This window comes from Lutra lutra, chromosome 15, assembly GCF_902655055.1.
Source record: "Lutra lutra chromosome 15, mLutLut1.2, whole genome shotgun sequence".
NCBI lineage: Eukaryota > Metazoa > Chordata > Mammalia > Carnivora > Mustelidae > Lutra > Lutra lutra.
Genome location: NC_062292.1, coordinates 21,737,387 through 21,757,818, shown reverse-complemented (window position 1 = coordinate 21,757,818; position 20,432 = coordinate 21,737,387). Strand labels below are relative to the sequence as shown.

Here is a 20,432-nt window from a genome sequence, read left to right as displayed (position 1 = left end):
AATTCTCCCTATAGTGAAAAGATTATATCTTCTAAATTGCTAAGCTGCTCTCCATAGTCATGTTCTTCAGAGTTTTCTATGAAACCAACACCTAGACTTTTAACTTCTCAGAACATTAAGAAAGGAAAATCAGACAAAGTCAACTATAAAGCAGGAAGGTAGAATTTGATTTGAAATGATACTGTAAAACCATTTCTATTGCTCATGGTTCTTTATTGTCAACAACTTCTTTAACTTCTTCAATGATTTTAGGAATTAAACATATCTATACCAGAACAGAAATAATTATTAAAATATTTCACCATATACTCTGAGGTCAATGTCCCTTTGTTTCTCCCCAGCAGCATTCACAGCAACGCAGGTGTATCTCCCAGTATCACTGATTTGAGCGCTGGTCAGTGCTAGGATGCGGCCTCCAGACAGAACCTATCGATGAGAGGAAAGGTAAATAGTCAACATGCTCCTCTGAGAAACATATGCATAAACAGCCTTTTTTCCTCCTATTTTCTGAGGTTTATCAATTGACATTTGCCTCCAGAAAGATTTCCACTTGGACATTTTATTTTTCCACTTGGATATTTTAAAGTGGGCAAGCATCATATAATTTACTTCTTAACCTCTCTTTGAAAGAGGACTGTGAAAAGCTAGAACCAAACTTGGTAATACCCACTGAAAACAAGTCCCTGTATACGAAATCAAGTGAAGGTCCAATCTCATCCATCCTAACTGCAGAGAGAGAAAAAGGCACCAGGGGAGAAAGATGAGAAGAAGTGGGAATAAGAGCAGCTAATCTTCCTTCTAATTTTCTTGGGGAGGATAAATAAGAAGTTATAATTAATAGCAAAGTAGCAACCAAGTAAATTAACTAGTCACAACAATGGCTCTTTAATCCCGTTGATCTAGTTGTACTTCTAAAATATTGACATTAACCCTGGATCTTCCGTGGTCCCAAATTCTGCAAGCAGTGGATTTTTGAGAAAAACCAAGAAGAATGGTGGGAAAACTAAGTTCTCTATTAGGCAAAATAAAATTTAGGTACACTTTAAATGAGATAGGTGTGCTTCTATAATTTTAATTTTGAGTCAATGTGAAGCACTTAAACTGCTTTCTCAGATTCAAATTTCATTTCTACAGTGTTGTGTTTCTAATTTTTCTTACTTTATTACTCTATGTTTTTGTAAAATTAAATATACCCTACATGGTTCTCTAATTCATGAATGTTTCCAAACATTTTAATACAAATTTTAGGAGGAAATTCCTGTTTTTGTTGTTGATAAACACTTCTTTGTGCAAGGTATCTTTTGTGCTGGTGGCAGGGAATGAGGATGGGGAGGGAGGCAGAAAGACAAACGAACAGTCAAAATATAGTACCTACATATGAAACAAAAGAATTCTTAGATGTCTAAGCATTTAAAGAATTGTTTAGAAATCCCAATTGTGTGGCTATGGTAATTATGGAAGTAAACGTGTATGTTTTTGGATAACATTTGTCAATTCTTATTCTCTAAATCTTGTTAACAGCTTTCCCTGTTTGTACTTATTTAATAACTAGGTGGTAGATCACCCTTAAGACATGACAGAGAGTACCTGTAACCCGTTAGCAAAACTAGAGACAGGGCTCCCATCTTTCAGCCAGGTCAGACTTGGGGCAGGTGTTCCTCTGGCTTCACATTCTAACCTCACCAGGTTATTAACCACCACTGCCACCATGTTATTGCTGCCAGAAATTGATGGGGGCACTGAAAAGAAATAAAATGGAAATAAAAGTAAGATATATTATTATCACAGGATATTTCATCTCAAAATAATGAAAAGAATGTACAATGTCTACCGTTGTGTTTCCACATGTGAGTTTTTCATGGTTTGGTTTGGTTTTGGTGATTTCTTTCACATCATTTATTTGAGTTTCTAATCACAGCTATTCAATTGTCAACATCTCCATTTTACAGATGAGGAAAAGGATGTTTTGCTACTTTGTTTGGGAAATCCAGTTTTTAATGCCAGAGCATGTTTTTGTTTCTTGATTTTCAGATGTGTGTGTCTGCGTGTGCGTGTATCTTCCTCCACTGTATCCAAGACCACTATGTTGTCTTGAGCGCATTATTAGCGGTCATAACTTAAAATCTTTCTTTGATCAAAACCTATGATTTTGATAGATAATATTTACAAACAGGGTTATTGTCATTAACTGATGAGATCATCAATGACTCAACAGTTCATCTAAAGTGAACTGAAGTTCAACAGCATGTGAAACTAGAGCATTTTAATAGGAGTCAGGAAATAAAAACAATCATCAGTTATAGAACACTGCACCTTTATAAAGATGACAAAACACACTATGTTAAATCTTCACACCGAAATTTTATAGAAGCACTTAATCATTTTGAATGCATTTTTACCCCAGTATGCATCTAGAAGTGCCACTAACCATGAACCTGCAGACTATAAAATAACTCTGTCGCTCCGGCTGAGTTGATGGCCACACATTTATATATGCCAGCGTCAGAGATCTGGGCACTTTCGATATCAATGATCTGTCCTCTGTTCAAGAAAGTCACACTGCTGGAGGCTGAGAGTGGATGATTATCTTTGTACCATGTAATAGCTGTAAGGGGAAAAAGAAAGAAGTCCGTCTACTTACATCTTTTTTTTTTTTTTAAGATTTTATTTATTTAACAGAGAGAGATCACAAGTAGGCAGAGAGGCAGGTGGAGAGAGAGAAGGAAGCAGGTTCCCTGCCAAGCAGAGAGCCTGATGCAGGGCTTGATCCCAGGGCCCTGAGACCACGATCCGAGCCGAAGGCAGAGGTCCAACCCACTGAGCACCCAGGCGCCTCTACATCTTTTCTTTTAAAGCTCGATACCATCAAATTGCAATAAAAAGAACTGCCTTAGTCAAGCAGAGAATAACAATTATCATATGGTTTCAATGACTTGTGGAACAAAAGGAATAGCATGGAGGACATGAGGAGAAGGAAGGGAAAAATGAAGGGAAAAAATCAGAGAGGGAGTTGAACCATGAGAGACTATGGACTCTGGGAAACAAACTGTGGGTTTCAGAAGGGAAGGGGTTGGGGGATGGGGGAGCCCAGTGATGGGCATTAAGGAGGGCACGTACTGCATGGAGCACTGGGTGTTATGCACAAACAATGAATCATGGAACACTACATCAAAAACTAATGATGTACTTTATGTTGACTAATATAATAAAACAATTAAATTAAAAAAGGAAATATTAAGGAAGAAATACAAATAAGTTTAGGTTTATATAAAAATTATAAGCTTTCTTACCATTAAAGTTTATTCTAGCTTAGCTTAGTAATAATATTACAGTGTTGTCTTACTATTATCTTACTTACAACCACAATAATAAACATTTAAAGTTTGTGTATACACACACAAAAAAAGAATTGCTTTATTCTTATGCTTATCATCCAAGTATAGACAGTTGAAATATTTCTTTAGGATTAGTTTTTTTTTTAATTTAATTTCTTTTCAGTGTAACAGAATTCATTGTTTATGCACCACACCCAGTGCTCCATGCAATACGTGCCTTCCATAATACCCACCACCAGGCTCCCCCACCCTCCCACCCCCCACCCCTTCAAAACCCTCAGATTGTTTTTCAGAGTTCATAGTCTCTCATGGTTCATCTCCCCCTCCAATTTCCCTCAACTCCCTTCTCCTCTCCGTCTCCCCATGTCCTCCATGCTATTTGTTATGCTCCACAAATAAGTGAAACCATATGATAACTGACTCTCTCTGCTTGACTTATTTCACTCAGCATAATCTCTTCCAGTCCCGTCCACGTTGCTACAAAAGTTGGGTATTCATCCTTTCTGATGGAGGCGTAATACTCCATAGTCTTTAGGATTAGTTTTGAGGATCAGGTAAGCCTAAGGGAAACATGAATAGCCAAGCCAATATAAGAGCCCTGAAAATGAAGTTATAAAGCAAGTATTTATCATGTCATACTGAGAAACCAGTATTTCTCATTCTTTAAATGAGCTCTAAAATGTCAATATTATTTGATAGCAAACTTTTAACCAATTCTATTTCTTTTTGTTGTATATATTCCTCTCATCTGTAAAACTTTTGTCTATGCATTTGATCAAAACCAAAGACCGTACACAATATTAGCCTTAAAAAATTAGATTGTTTTTGATTCATATTAATTATTTACCAGTGATGAGAATTACCAAAAAGAATACTATTCTCATTAAATGATTGATTTACAAAAATAATCAACGTGCACTAGAGAAAAAAATGTTTTTCAACATAAATGTATAAAAAACTACCATTGTGGGTTTTGTGGCCACAGTAAGGACAATAAAACAATTAGTTATTCACATATATCGACTTTGTTTAAATGGGTAAATTATTTCATGCAGTTAGAAGCAATGAAAATTCAAAAATTTCACCCACCTAATTATATCCTTCATGTCATTGCTTTACTCTTGGAATGTATTTTATGATTTTTCCTTTATTAGTAATTACTGTATTGTTTTCATAAAAAAGATTTCGTTCTTCCCAGAAATCTTAAAATGTCAATAAGTTAGGAGTCCACAAGTAAACCTACCGGGTAATGGATTTCCAGCTGCCTTACACTCCAGCTGAATGGGGTTGTTGAGCACCACGGTCTCATTCAACATCTTCCCTGCATCCTCCAGACTAGGCGGTTCTATAAGAAGCCCAAACATAATTAATTCACATAAGTAGGATATCTAAATGGAAACTACCTGCTCAGTGGAAATTATCGTTCCTTTCTGTCTTTCACATATATACACTAACATACTTGGAACAAAAGTATTCTATTAAGTAGAACTGAAGGACAGGATAAAAAAAAAAAATCTGGGGCACCTGGGTGGCTCAGTCTGTTGGGCATCTGCATTTGGCTCAGGTCATGATCTGGGATTCTTGCTGAGCGGGGAGTCTGCTTCTCTCTCTCTCTCTCTCCCCTTCTGTCCCTCCCCACTGCTCATTCTCTCTCTCACACACGAATAAAAAAAATAGAATAAATATATATAAATTTATCTTTAAAAGATCTTAATTAGTTTTCAGGATCATTCTTCTTTTGTCCCCAGTAGGAAAGTCCTCAGAATTATAGATTAGCAGGGCAGTAAAGATAGTTAAAGGACTATTTTGTAATTCCAATTAATCTGATTGGTCTGATAATGAATTGCCTTTAACAAGAAGTAAGCTATTTCATCTGAACTCTTCCAGTAAAAGGGAAATCAGTATTTCTCAAACTATCTGACTTTACTTCAGATAGTACTATCTTAAACCATTTCAGAAAAATTAGAATTTTGGTTTTTGGTTTACTAGCAGTTTTTTTTTTGATATAAAAGTTATAATTAAATCATTAGTAAAATAAAATAGAAAACTACATTTTTAATTTTAAACATCACAGATAATGCTACTCTATTATTTAATGTGCATATAATAAAGTAAGAATTAAGAAAGTCTGAGAGGCATATAGGAATAAAAGGAATAACAACATAGAATAGCAATGCGCTATGTTTCTAACACTATCTCAAGGATTATAGGAAGGATGTCAGGATGAAAAACTCACAAGTAAACTAGAGGCCTTATCTTATTTTGAGAAGATGCTGTAGTTGTAAGTTAGTATCTGAAGTTTATAGAAAAACTACATTTTAAAGATTTGCTAAATTAAACTCATTTAGTACACTGGAGCCCTTTAACTCCACCCCATGTACAATCAAGCAATCCATCTAGTCATTAATCTAGTAAAAACAGAAGAGGAAAGGAGAAAGGACAAATAAATAAGAAGAAATAAAATCAACTACATAAATGAAGAGCATAAATGCGAATGAGCTTAGTTTTTTATTCAATAGACAAAGAGTTAACACATCTGTGGGTTAACACTTTCTTATTTTTAAAGATTTATTTATTTGAGAGATAGAGAGTGGGGAAGAGGGTCGGAGGGGGAGAGAGAGAGAGAGAGAGAGAGAGAATCCAAAGAAGATCCCTGCTGAGCAAAACCCTGATGTGGGGCTCTATTCCTTGACACTGAGACTATGACCTGAACTGAAATCAAAGAGTCAGATGCTTAACTGACTAAGCCACCCAGGTGCCCCAACACTATTTTTTTTTAGGTGACCCAACCCTATTTTTTTTTAAGATTTTATTTATTTATTTTGAGATAGAGAGACAGAGTGAGAACGAGAGCATGAGCCAGGAAACAGAGGGAGAGGGAGAAGCAGGCTCCCTACTGAGCAGGGAGCCCAATGTGGGGCTCCATTCTAGGACCCTGGTATCATGACCTGAGCTGAAGGCAGACCCTTAACCGACTGAGCCACCGAGGTGCCCCCAACACTATTTTCTTTAATAAAAAATTCCAAGCGGATAAAGAGCATAAATATAAAACTCACAAAAATACTGACAATAAAGAGCTGGGCAAACATAGCCAGACAACAGAGTGACATCAATTTCTGACAAACTGGTATACTAAGCAAAAATCATTAAACATACAAAGCAACATGCTTTCTATTGCTTAAAAGGTCATGATTCGGGGCACCTGGGTGGCTCAGTGGGTTAAAGCCTCTGCCTTCAGCCCAGGTCATGATCCCAGGGTCCTGGGATCGAGCCCCACATCGGGCTCTCTGTTCAACAAGGAGCCTGCTTCCCCACCCTCACCCCGCCTGCCTCTCTGCCTACTTGTGATCTCTGTCTGTCAAATAAATAAATAAAATCTTAAAAAAAAAAAAAAGTCATGATTCGTGAAGAATACATTATAATGGCAATGCTTTATGCATTGAACAACAAAGCAAAAGTTGTTAAAGAGCAGGACATTTTTGAAAAATCTGAAAGTAGTATATTTTAGTGCATCTTTCTCAGGAATTGATTATAGTGAAATAAAAATTAAGTTTTAAAGAATTTGAAAAATAAATTACCCATCCAGATTGTGTGTGTATATTTGTGTCTATGTACACTTATAGTTAACAAAGAATACATGTTTTTTTCAAATGCCCATAGAATATTTTCATAACTTACTATATTATTAGGCTGCAAAAATCTCAAGAAATCATTTATAACCACAATTTAATAAGACTATAATAAAAATGAGTAGAAATCAAAAACAAACAAAAAGGTCTTTACAAGGGGCAGACATCATTAAGGAGGAAATCAAGACAAAAGTATAAAGAAAAAAATAAAATAGAATGAGACCGATTAAAATGAAAACATACAGTATGTCAGCTTGCTATACAGTATAGTACTCAAAGGAAATCCTAGGGCCCTAATTAACATATTGAAAACTAAGAAAAATGGGAATAAGTGGTCTACACATTCAACTCAGAATCCAGAAAAAAACCAATAAAATAAACCAAAAGAAGTCAGAGAGAAAGAAATAATAAAAATTAAAGCAGAAGACAATACCAAAGAAAACAAATAAGCAAAATGAACAACAAAAGGCAATGAAACTCAAAGCTGGTTTTCAACAAGTTAAAAATAAAATCTGTCCTCAGGGTAAATGTCTTTGTGGGTCAGATCTCTATATGTATATCTGGAGGTCATTCCTGAAGACAAAGCCTAGAACCCAATCCTCCTTCATATCTGTTTCCATTTAATTTGGTGTGTTAATCCTTCCTGCTTGAAATGCCTAGAATGTTTCTGTTTTCTGCACTGAATTCAGATGAATGATATGGTATTTAAACACAAAAGACCTTCAAATATGGCTATATGACTTTTCCAACTGAAAGGGAAAAAATAATTGGTGCATGGCACATTCCTTCTAAACAGTTATTTAAATACTCACTTGAAGCCTTCTGGACTGAAGTGATCACTGAAGGCTTTGACAGACTATGTAACTGCTATAATAAAACATTATGGTAAGAATAAGAAATGTAAGAGGTATGGAGTGGGTTGGCTCTTTTTCCTCCCCTAGAGAACTTAAAGAAAAAAAAAGAGTAGAATGGCAGAGTAAGAACTCCAAAAATCCACTCCTCCGTAAAAGAAATAAGAACTCTAGAAAATTTGTGAAAATCAACTTTTTCAGAACTCTGGAAATTAACCAAAGACTTGCAACAATCCAAGAAGTGTTTATTCAAGAAAAACAGCTAAATCTCATGAACAGCAGTGAGTTTTATGGCATTTTATCGCCCTCTATTCCCACCACTTTCTCCACAGATCAGGAGTAAACTTGAAAACAGACAGCGTAGCAACCATAGTGGAAAAAGCAGCCTAGCAGATACTGAAAAAAGCAGAATGGGTTTGGAGCTACCTAAGAGCATCATTCCTAGAAAACTGTCACTGTTTGACCTATCTGGCCCTTGCCTCAAAATCCACTCTCAAAAGACTTCTCTTTATTTAATCAGATTCAGAGTTTGCTTAGTGCAAACAGCCTTTTCCCCAGGGGAATGTTAAAATCTGTAAAAACAGACTTCACAGAAATTGTTCAGAAAACTCATGATATTAGTTTCCTCTTGCTTTCACAATAAATTGACTCAAACTTGACTGTTTAAACAATACAAATTTATTATCTTACAGTTCTATGGGTAAGAAGTCCAACACAGTCTCACTGGGTTAAAATAAATGTCTCAGCAGGGCTCAGTTCCTTTCTGTAGGCTGCAGAGGAGAATCTATTTCCTTGCCTTTTCCATCTTACACAGGTCACTTATAATCCTTAGCTGTGGCCTCCCTTCCTCTGTCTTCAAAACCAGCAATGGCAATGTGTGGAGGACTCATAAGATCGTTTCACATCCTATCACTCTGAAGTCCTGACTCGTTCTTCCACTTTTAATGTCCTTCTGATTACACTGGGTCTATCTGTATAATCATGGATAATCTCCCTATTTTGAGGTCAGTTAATTAGCAATCTTAATTCCACCTGTATTTTTAATACCTCTTTGACATGTAATCTAACATATTCACGGTTCTAGGAGTAGGATGTGAACATTTTGGAGACTAACAGTATTCTACCTACTCATTAAATAAATAAACAGAAGACAAAAACAAAACAAACAAACAAAAAAAACCAGCAACAGCAGTTATAACTACCACAACAACTATGGAAAGAAAAGAATATGGTTTCCAAAATGGCCACATTATTATTTTTTTATTTTTATTTTTTTAATCCTAGTATAGTTAAAGTATAGTGTTATATTAGATTCAGGTGTACAATATAGTGATTCAATAATTATACACATCAACAGTGGTCATCATGTTAAGTGTACTCTTAATCTCCTTCACCTATTTCATCCATTGCCCCAACCACCTCCCTTCTGGTGGTAACCATCAGTTTGTTCTCCATAGCTAAGGGTCAGTTTTTTGGTTTATCTCTTTTTCTTTGTTTTTTTGTTTAAAAAAATTTTTTTTTAAGATTTTATTATTTATTTGACAGAGAGAGACACAGTGAGAGAGGGAACACAAATGGGCGGGGTTGAGGGGAGAGGGAGAAGCAGGCTTCCCGCTGAGCAGGGAGCCTGATGTAGGGCTCGATCCTAGACCCTGGGATCATGACCTGAGCCGAAGGCAGACGTTTAATGACTGAGCCACCCAGGCACCCCTTTCTTTGTTCTTTTGTTTCTTAAATTCTACATGTAAATAAAAGCCTATCATATTTGTCTTTCTCTGACTGACTTATTTCACTTAGCATTTATACTCTTTAGATGCAGGCATGTTGTTGCAAGTGGTAAGATTTCATTCTTTTTCACAGCTAAGTAATATTCCACTACAGCTGTCTCTCTACCATCTATCTATCTATCTATGTTACAATACCACATTTTCCTTCTCTATTAATCTATTGATGAACACTTGGGTTGCTTCCATAATTTGGCTATTGTAAGTAATGCTGCAATAAATACAGGGGTGCATATATCTTTTTGAATTAGTGTTTTTGTATTCTTTTTTTAAAAGATTTATTTGTTTATTTGACAGAGAAAGATACAGTGAGAGAGGGAACACAAGCAGGAGGAGTGGGAGAGGGAGAAGCAGGCTCCTCGCTGAGCAGGAAGCCTGGTGTGGGGCTTGATCCCAAGAGCCTGGGATCATGACCTGAGCTGAAGGCAGATGCTTAATGACTGAGCCACCCAGTCCTCCCTGTGTTTTTGCATTCTTTGGGTAAATACCCAACAATGGAATTACTGGATCATAGGTAATTCTATTTTTATTTTTTTGAGGAACGTCTGTACTGTTTTCCACAGTGGTTGCACCAGTTTGCATTCCCACCAATGGTGCACAAGTGTTCCTTTCCCCCAACATCTTTGTCAATTCTTGTTGTTTGTGTTTCGATTTAACTATTATAACAGGTATGAGGTGATATCTCATTGAAGTTTTGATTTGCATTCCTCTGATGATTCTTGATGTTGAGCATCATTGCAAGCCATATTATATTATTTAAAATGTTTACTTTTTAACAAAGGTTAGGAGACATGCAAAGAAATAAGAAAGCATGGTCTATGCACAGGAAAAGAAGCAGTCAAGAGAAAATGTGCACAAGGAAGCCCAGATATTGAACTTATTAAACAACAACTTTAAATCAGCTATTTTAAGGGATGCCTAGGTGTCTCAGTCAGTTAAGTGTCCAACTTTTGATTTCAGCTCAGGTCATGATCTCAGGGTCATGAGATTGAGCCCCGTGTCAGGCTCTGTGCTGGGTATGGAGCCTGCTTGAGATATTCTTTGTCTCTTCCCCTCGGCCTCTAATAAATAAATAAATAAATAAATAAAAATAAATTTAAAAATTCATCAGCTATTTTATTACATTCCAAGAGTTAAAAGAAACAATGTCTAAAGATCTAAAGGAAAGTAGGAGAATGATGTTTCACTAAATAGAGAGAATTGATCAAGAACTGGAAATTGTAGAGAGGAAACAAATAGAAAGTCTAAAATTTAAAAGTGAAATATTTGAGTTGGAAGAAGAAAGAATGAGTAATTGAAAGGTTAATCGAAATGATCCAAGTTTAGGAGCAGAAAGAAAAAAGAACAAAGAAAAATTAACAGAACAGAGACTCTGAGGCTTGTGGGACACCATCAAGCATTATGCATAATGAAAGTTCCAAAGGAGAGGAGAGAAAGAAAAGTGTAGAGAGAATACTTGAAGATATATGGTTGAAAACTTCCGAAATATTAATGAAAACATTAATGCACACATTTAAGAAGTTTAACAAACTCTAAATTGGGTAAACTCAAAGAAACCGACACCTACAAATATTATGATAAAGAGAAAATCTTAAAAGCAGCAAGGTAGAGAAGTGACTTATCATGTACAGGAATCCTGAATAAGTCTAACAGCTGATTATTCATCAAAAAAACATTGTTGCCACAAGGCATTGGGAGACTTATTAAGATTGCTGAAAAGAAAAAGACTATCAGCAAAGAATTCTATCTCTACCAAAACTATCCTTTTGAAGGAGAAATTAAAACATTCATTGAGAAAAAAAAAAAAAAAACCAGAAAATTCACTGCTAGTCCCCAGCCTTACAAGAAATACTAAAGGTCCTTCAGGTTGCAAAGAAATAGTAACTCTAATACACATGAAGAAATAAAGAGCACTAGTAGAAGTAACTAATAGTAAAGATAGTAAAACTATATTTCAAGCATAACTTTTGTCTCCCCTCTGATTTAAAAGACAACAGCATAAATCAGTAATTGCAAGTCCATACTGATGGAATCATGATGAATAAAGGTGTAATTTGTGTGGTAATAATAAGACAAATGAGGGAAAATGGAAGAGAGTGTAAAAGAACAAAACTCTTTTACTATTGAAATTAAATTATTAATCCATAGTATATTATTAAGATGCTAATTGTTATCCTCAAAGCAACCACAAAAAATAAACTAAAAAAAATATATAGTAAAAGAAACAAGATAAACAAAATGATACACAAGAGAATAGTTATTTAATATAAAAAAGCAGTAATGGAGAAACAAAAACTCAATGACACAATACATATAAAAAATAGCATGGTATACCACAAAACTATCATGTCCGTAATTACATTAAGTGTAAATGGATTAAACACTTCTCAAATCCACAGACTAGCAGAAGAGATTTAAAAAATAAAAAATAAAAACATGACCCAATTAAATGTTGTCTATAAAAGACACACTTCAGAATCAAAGACACAAGTAGGTTGAAAGTGAAAGATTATAAGAAGATATACCATACAAATAATAACCAAACAAAAATCACAGAGGCTACACTGATACGGAACAAAATAAGACTCTAAAACAAAAATTACTAGCAAAAAAGTAGGACAATTTTAAATGATACTGTGAACACATAAAAGGTTTAACAACTATAATCATGCATTCACATAATAACAGAGTCTCAAGATACATGGAATAAAAACTGACACAATCAAAAGGAGAAACAGATAATTCAACAATAATAGTTGAAGACACCAATATTCCAGTTTCAATGGGTAGAACTAAATAGAAAATCAGTGAGAAAACAGAAGATTTGAACAACAGTATAAACCACATGTACACATAGAACACTCTCTCCAACAACAGCAGAATACACATTCTTCTCAAATGCACATGTAACATTCTCAAGTATAGACTGTAAGTTAGGCATAAAACAAGTCCCAATACATTTAAAATAAAACCATACAGAGTATGTTCTCTAACCACAGTGGAATAAAATTATGATTCAATAACAAGAGAAGATTTGGGGAATTCACAAATATGTGGAAATTAAGTAACACACCCTTAAGTAACTAAGTGGTCAAAGAAATCATATAAAATATTAGATAATACTCTACGATGAATTTAAATAAAAAGACAACATACCAAAACTTATGGGATACACATAAAACAATGATTAGAATAAAATGTGAAGCTATAAACAACTATATCAAAAACAAATCTCAAATCAATAATCTAACATTCTACCTCAAGAAGCCAGAAAAAAGATGAGTTAAGTAAATCCAAGACAATTAGAAGGAAGGAAATAATAAACATTAGAGCATAAATAAATTAAACAGACAATAGAAAAATGAAAGAGCAAATCAATAAGACCAAAACCTGATATTTTGAAAAGATCAAGAAAATGGACAAAATTTTAGATAAACCGACCAAGACAAAAGAGAGAAGACTAAATTACTACAATTAGAAATGAAAGAAGGGGGCGCCTGGGTGGCTCAGTGGTTAAAGCCTCTGCCTTTGGCTCAGGTCATGATCTCAGGGTCCTGGGATCGAGTCCCGCATCGGGCTCTCTGCTCAGCAGGGAGCCTGCCTCCTCCTCCTGTCTCTCTCTGCCTGCCTCTCTGCCTACTTGTGATCTGTCAAATAAAAAAAAAAAAAATCTTAAAAAAAAAAAGAAATGAAAGAAGGGTCATGGAATAAAAACTCATCATTACTATGGTCATTACTGGTCATTACTATTATCACTAAGGTCATTACTATGGACCTTACAGAATTAAAAAGGACTATGAGGGAATTATAAAAAATGTGTGCCAATAAATTAGATAATCTAGATGAAACAGGTGATTTTTAGAAAGTCACCAATTACTGAAACTGACTCAGGAAAAAATAGAAAATCTGAATAGATGAATAAAAATATAAAAATTCGGTCAGTAATAAAAAACATCCCATAAAGGAAATCCCAGGCTCAAATGGCTTTACTGGGAATTCTACAAAACTTTTAAGAAAAATTAATGTGAATCCTTCACAAACCTCTCAAAATAGAGCAGAGAGGGAACACTTTTCAAACCACTCTAAGAGACTAGTTTTGTCATGACAATAAAAACAGAGTCAATGTAAGCACCCTATAGTCCAATATCCCTTATGAAGCAGACACAAAAATAATCAAGAAAATACTAATAAGATGAATCCAGCAACACAGAAAACAAATTAAGCACCATGACGAAGAGGGTCTAATCCTAGGAAGGCAGGGTTGATTTAACATATGAAAATCAATTAGTGTAAGTAATCAAGACAGTGTAGTACTCAAAAATTAACTTGAAATGGATGAAAGCCTTAAATATAAGACCTGAAACCACAAAACTCCTAGAAGAAAACATAGGGGGAAAGCTAGTTAACATTAGTTTTAGCACTGATTTCTGGGATATGACACCAAAGGCACAAACAACAAAAGCAAAATAAATAGGTGGGACTACAGCAAACTAAAAACTGTACAGCAAAGAAAACAATTGACAAAATGAAAATGAAAATGTACTAAATGGAAGAAAAGTTTGCAAACCATATATCTGAAATACATAAGAAACTTTTAAACTCAATAGTAAAAAAACAAATAGATTAAATAATGGGCAAAGGATGTGAATAGGCATTTTTCCAAAAAAGATTAAGAAGTGACCAACAGATTCATGAAAACGTGCTCAACATCACTAATCATCAGAGAAAGGCAATCAAACCCACAATAAGATATCATCTCACATGTGTTAGAATATTATAAAAAACACAAGAGACAATGAGTGTTGGTGAGGATGTAGAGAAAAAGGAACCCTTGTACAGTGTTGGTGGGAATGTAAATTGCTATAGCCATTGTGGAGGTTCTTCAAAAAATGACAAATAGAACTTCCATATGATCCAGCAATCCCACTTCTGGGCATATAGTTGAAGGAAATGAAATAGTATCTCAGAGACATATCTACTGCCATGTTCACTAGAGCATTAGTCACAATAGCCAAGATATGGAAACAATCTAAATGTTCAACAACAGATGAATGGATAAAGATGATGTCATATACATATATATATGTGTGTGTATGTGTGTGCGTGTGTGTGTGTGTGTGTGTGTGTGTGTGTATATTATTTCCTTCTAGCATTTAAAAGAATCATCTTGCAATTTTGAATTTCAATGAGCACTGTTTTAGACAGAAACATTAGTTAGGTAACAAGATCTTATGGTAACAATAAAGTCTGCATACTCCAAGCAAGAGGTTGGATTATATTCAATTTGTTGGTTTTTTCCTCCATTCTCCTTCTTCCAAAAGCTGCATGAGCATTACCATCCCAAAACCACAATATCTGCTTCTGAACATATCATGGGCAAGACTTTACCTATGACTTTAATTACTCACAGGTGTGTTGACTTTTTCAAATCCTGGTTAAATTCAATTGAATATATAACTGATCTAAAAGTGAGTTAATCCCACCCAACCACCAAAATTATCACATAATGAGTAATAAATTTATTTATACTAAGACAATACTAGAATTCTAAAGTTATCCATTACAAAAAGGAAAAAAATTCCCCACAACATTCTCAAGTCTCCTTTAGGTCACAAGTGAGCTATTAAGCAAAACATAGAAACGATAGAGGAACATTTCTTAAGTGGGTGTTAGCAGATGTTAGCCAAGCAAATACTTCAGAATAAAATTAAATTAAGGGGTGTTCTACTAATGTTTTCACCAGACGACTAATACAGACCCAAGATGGTTCCTGGCCAACAGTAAAGGCACCAGAACTCCAGATACATTTGTGAGAATGCTGGTGCTGTGAGAAGGGCCAAACCCAAATATCCATTTGGCCAAAACAGGTGTTAGCCTACCATTTACAGATGATAACTAGAAACCAGGCACCAGGCTAAGTTTATAAGCTTGTAAGCACATGTAGTCTTTCATTCAATCCTCACAACAACCTTCCAATTATATTATCATTATCCTTCCCATTTTACAGATGAAAAAACAGATTTAAAAAGTTAATATCTAAGCCTATTGTCCTCATGTTTTACTTGGCAGTATAGGGAACCAAATTCAAAGCCCATGCTTTTAAACACAACATGTCACTTCTGGGTGTTTCACCTTGGTTACTCTTTCCTAGGATATAATTAAGTGCAGATGTAATGAATGCTTGAGCCATTAAACTCCAAGTAATCATCTGTTTGTGGAAACATCTGTCTCACTTGGCAAATATCCGAGGTTTAGATAAAATTTCAGAGTTTGGTCTAGAGAATTAGAACTTTCAGAATTATGAAACTTTGATGATCAAAAAGGACCACCTACTGAGAGTCTCTGCCTTCTATAATGGACAGAACTTCCCCTAAGAAACCTAGGGGATCATAAGAATGTTCCTCTCCTCATGATCATGACTTAGTCTTCTATGTTTTCCAGGAGAAAATCCACCCTTACTTAGCCTTTTGAAAACACTTTTTTTAGTGCTTGCAAAGAATGGAAGCATCTACAATCTTTTTTTATAAGAAAGGAAGATACTAAACAATTGGAAAGTTGAATTTCTTAGGATTGAATACAGTTGGATGCCAATTATAGTAAATGCTCACTTGCTAAATGTGTTAAACCGTCAATAAACACTGAGCTTCTTTTCCTCAGAAAGCAACTATAAGATTGGTTAAATAAATTTTTTTTTAAAAAAGAAATTAAGTGATAGTTGCTTCTCTATAGATATTTCAATGTCCCTCTTAATAAACAGCACCAGGATGGGATACAACACTTCAGAAGAATTCAGAGAGCGAGAGTATAACAGGGCTAACTCCTTTCTTATTGTTTATACTGTAATATGACTGACTTTTAAGGTTACTTAGCTTTATTATGAAATTGAATGATTATATCTATAGTAATTGCAGAATGCCATTGATATCTCTAGTATTTCAATGTGTGGTGTCTTTAAGCCACTCTGCTCCAAACCTGTTCTTACGTAGTGTTTCACATGGTTAACTTGTCATTTTAACTTCTGAAATCTTTTTGAAATCTATGGTCAACTAATCCTTTAGAAATTTCTACACTTTTTGTTAACTTCTCCAATTCACACTGAAGTTATTAATATAAGTATTGAAGGGGACAGAATCAAGTTGAGAGCTATTTATATCCAATGTGACATTAGTTATCAGGAGTGACAAGGTGATATGTCAGCTTTCTGTCCAGATTCCTGTACAGTAGCCAATAACTTCCCTTCAGGTTGATCATAATTAGTATTATATTAGGAGTTCACTTCGTCATTTAGTCTCATTTCAGATTGGTGACCTGTTATCTGAACAAGTCAAGGTTATATTAGTAAAACATTTTCAGGTACTGTAATGTATCTTACCTCTAGTTCATTTGTGATTTGTATCAAGAAGAATGTTTTATATTCTCCATCCAATATGGTAGCACTTAATAAATCCTTACAGTGACTAACCTGTTTCTTTTCACATTACCTCAGATGTCTTATGGCTTGTTACCCCTCTCTCTGATGATTTTCTGTGTAGGTGTATACCCTAATCGCAATCCTTGCTAACATATATTTTGTTACCATATTCAGATTGTAGGTTTATTGACTTATGTTTTCTTAGGTATTGACTCTGGGAGTTCTTTGGTCTGTTGTTGCTTTGTTTTTAATGGAATCCTTAATTTCTTTCATGAACTCTGGTTTTCAATCATTTTTGACTACATTAATAAGTCTCTAAGCCAGTTCTTAAAGTCTGGGCCAATGTTTCTCTGAGTAATGACATACAGACCACTTGCATCAGAAAGCTGTTTCAGGGGACGCCTGGGTGGCTCAGTTGGTTAAGCAGCTGTCTTCGGCTCAGGTCATGATCCCAGAGTCCTGGGATCGAGTCCCACACCGGGCTCCTTGCTCGTCAGGGAACCTGCTTCTCCCTCTGCCTCTGCCTGCCATTCTGTCTGCCTGTGCTCGCTCTCTCTCCCTCTCTCTCTCTGACAAATAAATAAATAAAATCTTAAAAAAAAAAAAAGAAAGCTGTTTCAGGAGATCTGGAACTGGGCCCAGGAAGCTGTATTTTTAACATGTAATACATATGATTTTATGAACACTGAAGTTTGGTTCTTCCCTGCTCTAGAGATACATACTCTGTCCTTCAATATACAGTCTTCATTTAATATTTTAATCCAGTCTAGAGAACAAAAACACCCTTCTTTTTGATACCACTGGAGACAGTAAAATTGGGAGATATTTTGCATCTAACACCTCAAAACCCCCAAAGCTCTCTGCAAATCAGATAGCCAGAGAAATTAAATGGTTGACTAAAGGTTACATAGATCATGGTTAGCATAGAATTTAAACCACAATTGGTCTAACTCTGGTGCCTGAGATGATGGCAGCATATCATGTTATCCCACGTGACTGTTTCCTTTTATCCAACAATGGAGACTAGATAAGAGAAAAGATAAATATCCTGTACAATGATGAGAAAAGGAGCCTTTGGGTAGGAAAATGGGGAAAGGAGAGCAAGCCCTCCCACAGAACACTCTTAGATAGAAGTGGAAATCTCCATATGTGCTGGAGACAGCTGCCAGAAAACACTTGGGAGAGACAGAGGCCTTATGAGGAACAAGGTAAATTCAAAGCAACTTAAGGGAAAGCAGGGTCAATTTCAATTAAGTTGATTTCAAGATAGTTATAATCAGATATTGGCCTTTAAGTCAATTACTAAATGAAAAAGTAAAAGTCCTCTTAAGGAACATGCTTTGTGTTATGACATCCATAAATTAGGTGTTCATATTTGGGGAAAGGGGGAAAATACATTGTTTTATTAAAAACATTTAGGGAACTGATGATCTGAATCTTTAAACTAATGGATTTAAATAAAATAAAATATGTAAAGAAGTAAATGAGAAGAATTCAATGTCCAATTAAAATTTTTTCATTCACTTATGGTTTAGTTTTTCATTTTTTTAAAGATTTTTAAGATTTAAGATTAAGATTTTTTAAGATTTGCTTGCCTACTGATAATGTAACTGGAATCAAGCTAGATGCTAGAGCATCTTTTTAGGTTAAATAATTCAGTAAATGTAAAGTGAATATACAAATGAATGAAGAATAAATGACGTGAATGAATAAAGGATTTAATAAGAAATCACAAGGATTAGAGAAAATGAAAAGGTACACACGGAAATCTTGGATAGCCTTCTGCAATCAGGAAAGTCCAAGCCTATAATTCTTGACCCTTAAATGAGACTCCAGAGATCCGAAGTCTCACATTCAAAGTCGAATTATCTTTTAAGTTTATTATGAAGCTGTAATATTCATGAGACAGTCCACGGCCACCCAGACTTTTTGTTAAAGTATATGAGAGAAGATCTTGAGTCGAGAATAGCTTCTACTTATCAAAATCCCTCACACAGCCAGCAAAGAAAATCACAGAAAATACTAAGGAACAACCCTGCAACTCTGTCTTGACAACAAAAGTTTCCTGTACAAAGTTTAGTCAACAGAATTCAAATAATTAAAAACCTAGGGTAGTATGTTTATTTATTTATGAGCTCTAGCGAATCCTATTTGGCAACCTGGCCGTCTTAACAGATATCTTGACCAAAGGCTATCTTAATATGAGCAATTATAATTACAACAATGTTTAAAAAAAACCTATCTTTTTCATACAGATGAAAATAAACACTTGTTTCTTTCACAGTGTAATTCATTAAAAACGTCCCATCATGTTAAAAAAAATAAATAGAAATGTTCTTTTGTTAAGATGGGAATGACATTACCATGCACATGTAGCTGAAGGTGGTGCTGTGTTTCCCCAGCTGCGTTGGTCGCCACACAAGTGTATCTGCCAGCATCTTCCATCAGGGCTTTGGCAATTTGTAAAACTCGACCGGAAGACTGGATCTAACGGGGAGCAGAAAGCATGGCAGCATTTTGTACTTTATACTGGACTTGAAAGCATTTGCTGAGATAGACACATTCATTGAAATTTATGCTATTTAATTACATTTTTATGCCGATCTTAAGTATCTCTTGATATATTAGAACCAGATCACTTCATTGCACCAAAAAAAAAAAAAAAAAGACTGATTTGATTGAAAAATTTTTCTTATTCATTGGAAAACACAAAATAAAGTAACCTAAGGCCAGCCTGCTGGTACAGTCATAAAACTTCACTGGACAAAAGACTTTAGCACTGAACCATGAGGTATGTGATGACAATTTAAGCTACTTAAAAAAATATGGTCACATTTATGTAACACTTCATAAATACTTTGAAGACAACAATCTTTTTTGATTAAATGGTCATAGGTACCAGAAAAACAATAGAAATTACAAAATATGAGTAATGGAAGTGCAGATAAATTTCTTCCTGAATGTTTTTCCTCATTTCTCTCTTAAACCTATTGCAACTAGCCTTCACCATTTTGGAACTAGTGATTCAGTGGTTATTCTTTGAAACTGATTATTCAGAGGTTTTCAATAGCTTCTAATCACAATATCCAGCGGCTTATGTAGTAAGCTCATCTTCTCTTTCACCATCTACAGCATTTGGCATTACTGATCCCTTACTCCTGAACCACTCTACTCTCTGTAGCTGTGTTGAAGATACAAAAATGTCCTCCATTCTCAATCTCTGACTTTCTTAGGAGACCACAGAATCTGCTTCCTCTTCCTGCCCCTTAAGCATAAAGCTCAGCTTTCTGATAGTTTTCATCCAAATTCATGGCTTCAGCGAAGAATCTTGTGCAGACTCTGAAATTTATAGTACTGGCCTCAATTCCTCTCCTAACTGCCACACTCGCTGTTCCAGCTAATCTGCTGGACGCGCTAGCACA

At 35.1% G+C, this 20,432-nt stretch overlaps 1 protein-coding gene across 3 annotated transcripts in view; it reads right to left on the bottom strand.

Annotated features, from left to right (window-relative positions):
- The window catches only part of HMCN1 (hemicentin 1), a 477,402-nt gene that overhangs the window by 158,820 nt on the left and 298,150 nt on the right, over window positions 1-20,432 (bottom strand). For all 3 annotated transcript variants that reach the window (XR_007123082.1, XM_047705087.1, XM_047705088.1), the window contains exons 36-40: window positions 19,374-19,497; window positions 4,579-4,680; window positions 2,429-2,605; window positions 1,588-1,739; window positions 303-426 (exon numbers count right to left, since the gene is read on the bottom strand). Coding sequence is in view for 2 of the 3 variants with exons in the window: in XM_047705087.1 (XP_047561043.1) it covers window positions 303-426; window positions 1,588-1,739; window positions 2,429-2,605; window positions 4,579-4,680; window positions 19,374-19,497 (679 nt within the window). In the remaining variant the exon portion in view is untranslated. The remainder of the gene's footprint in view (window positions 1-302; window positions 427-1,587; window positions 1,740-2,428; window positions 2,606-4,578; window positions 4,681-19,373; window positions 19,498-20,432) is intronic.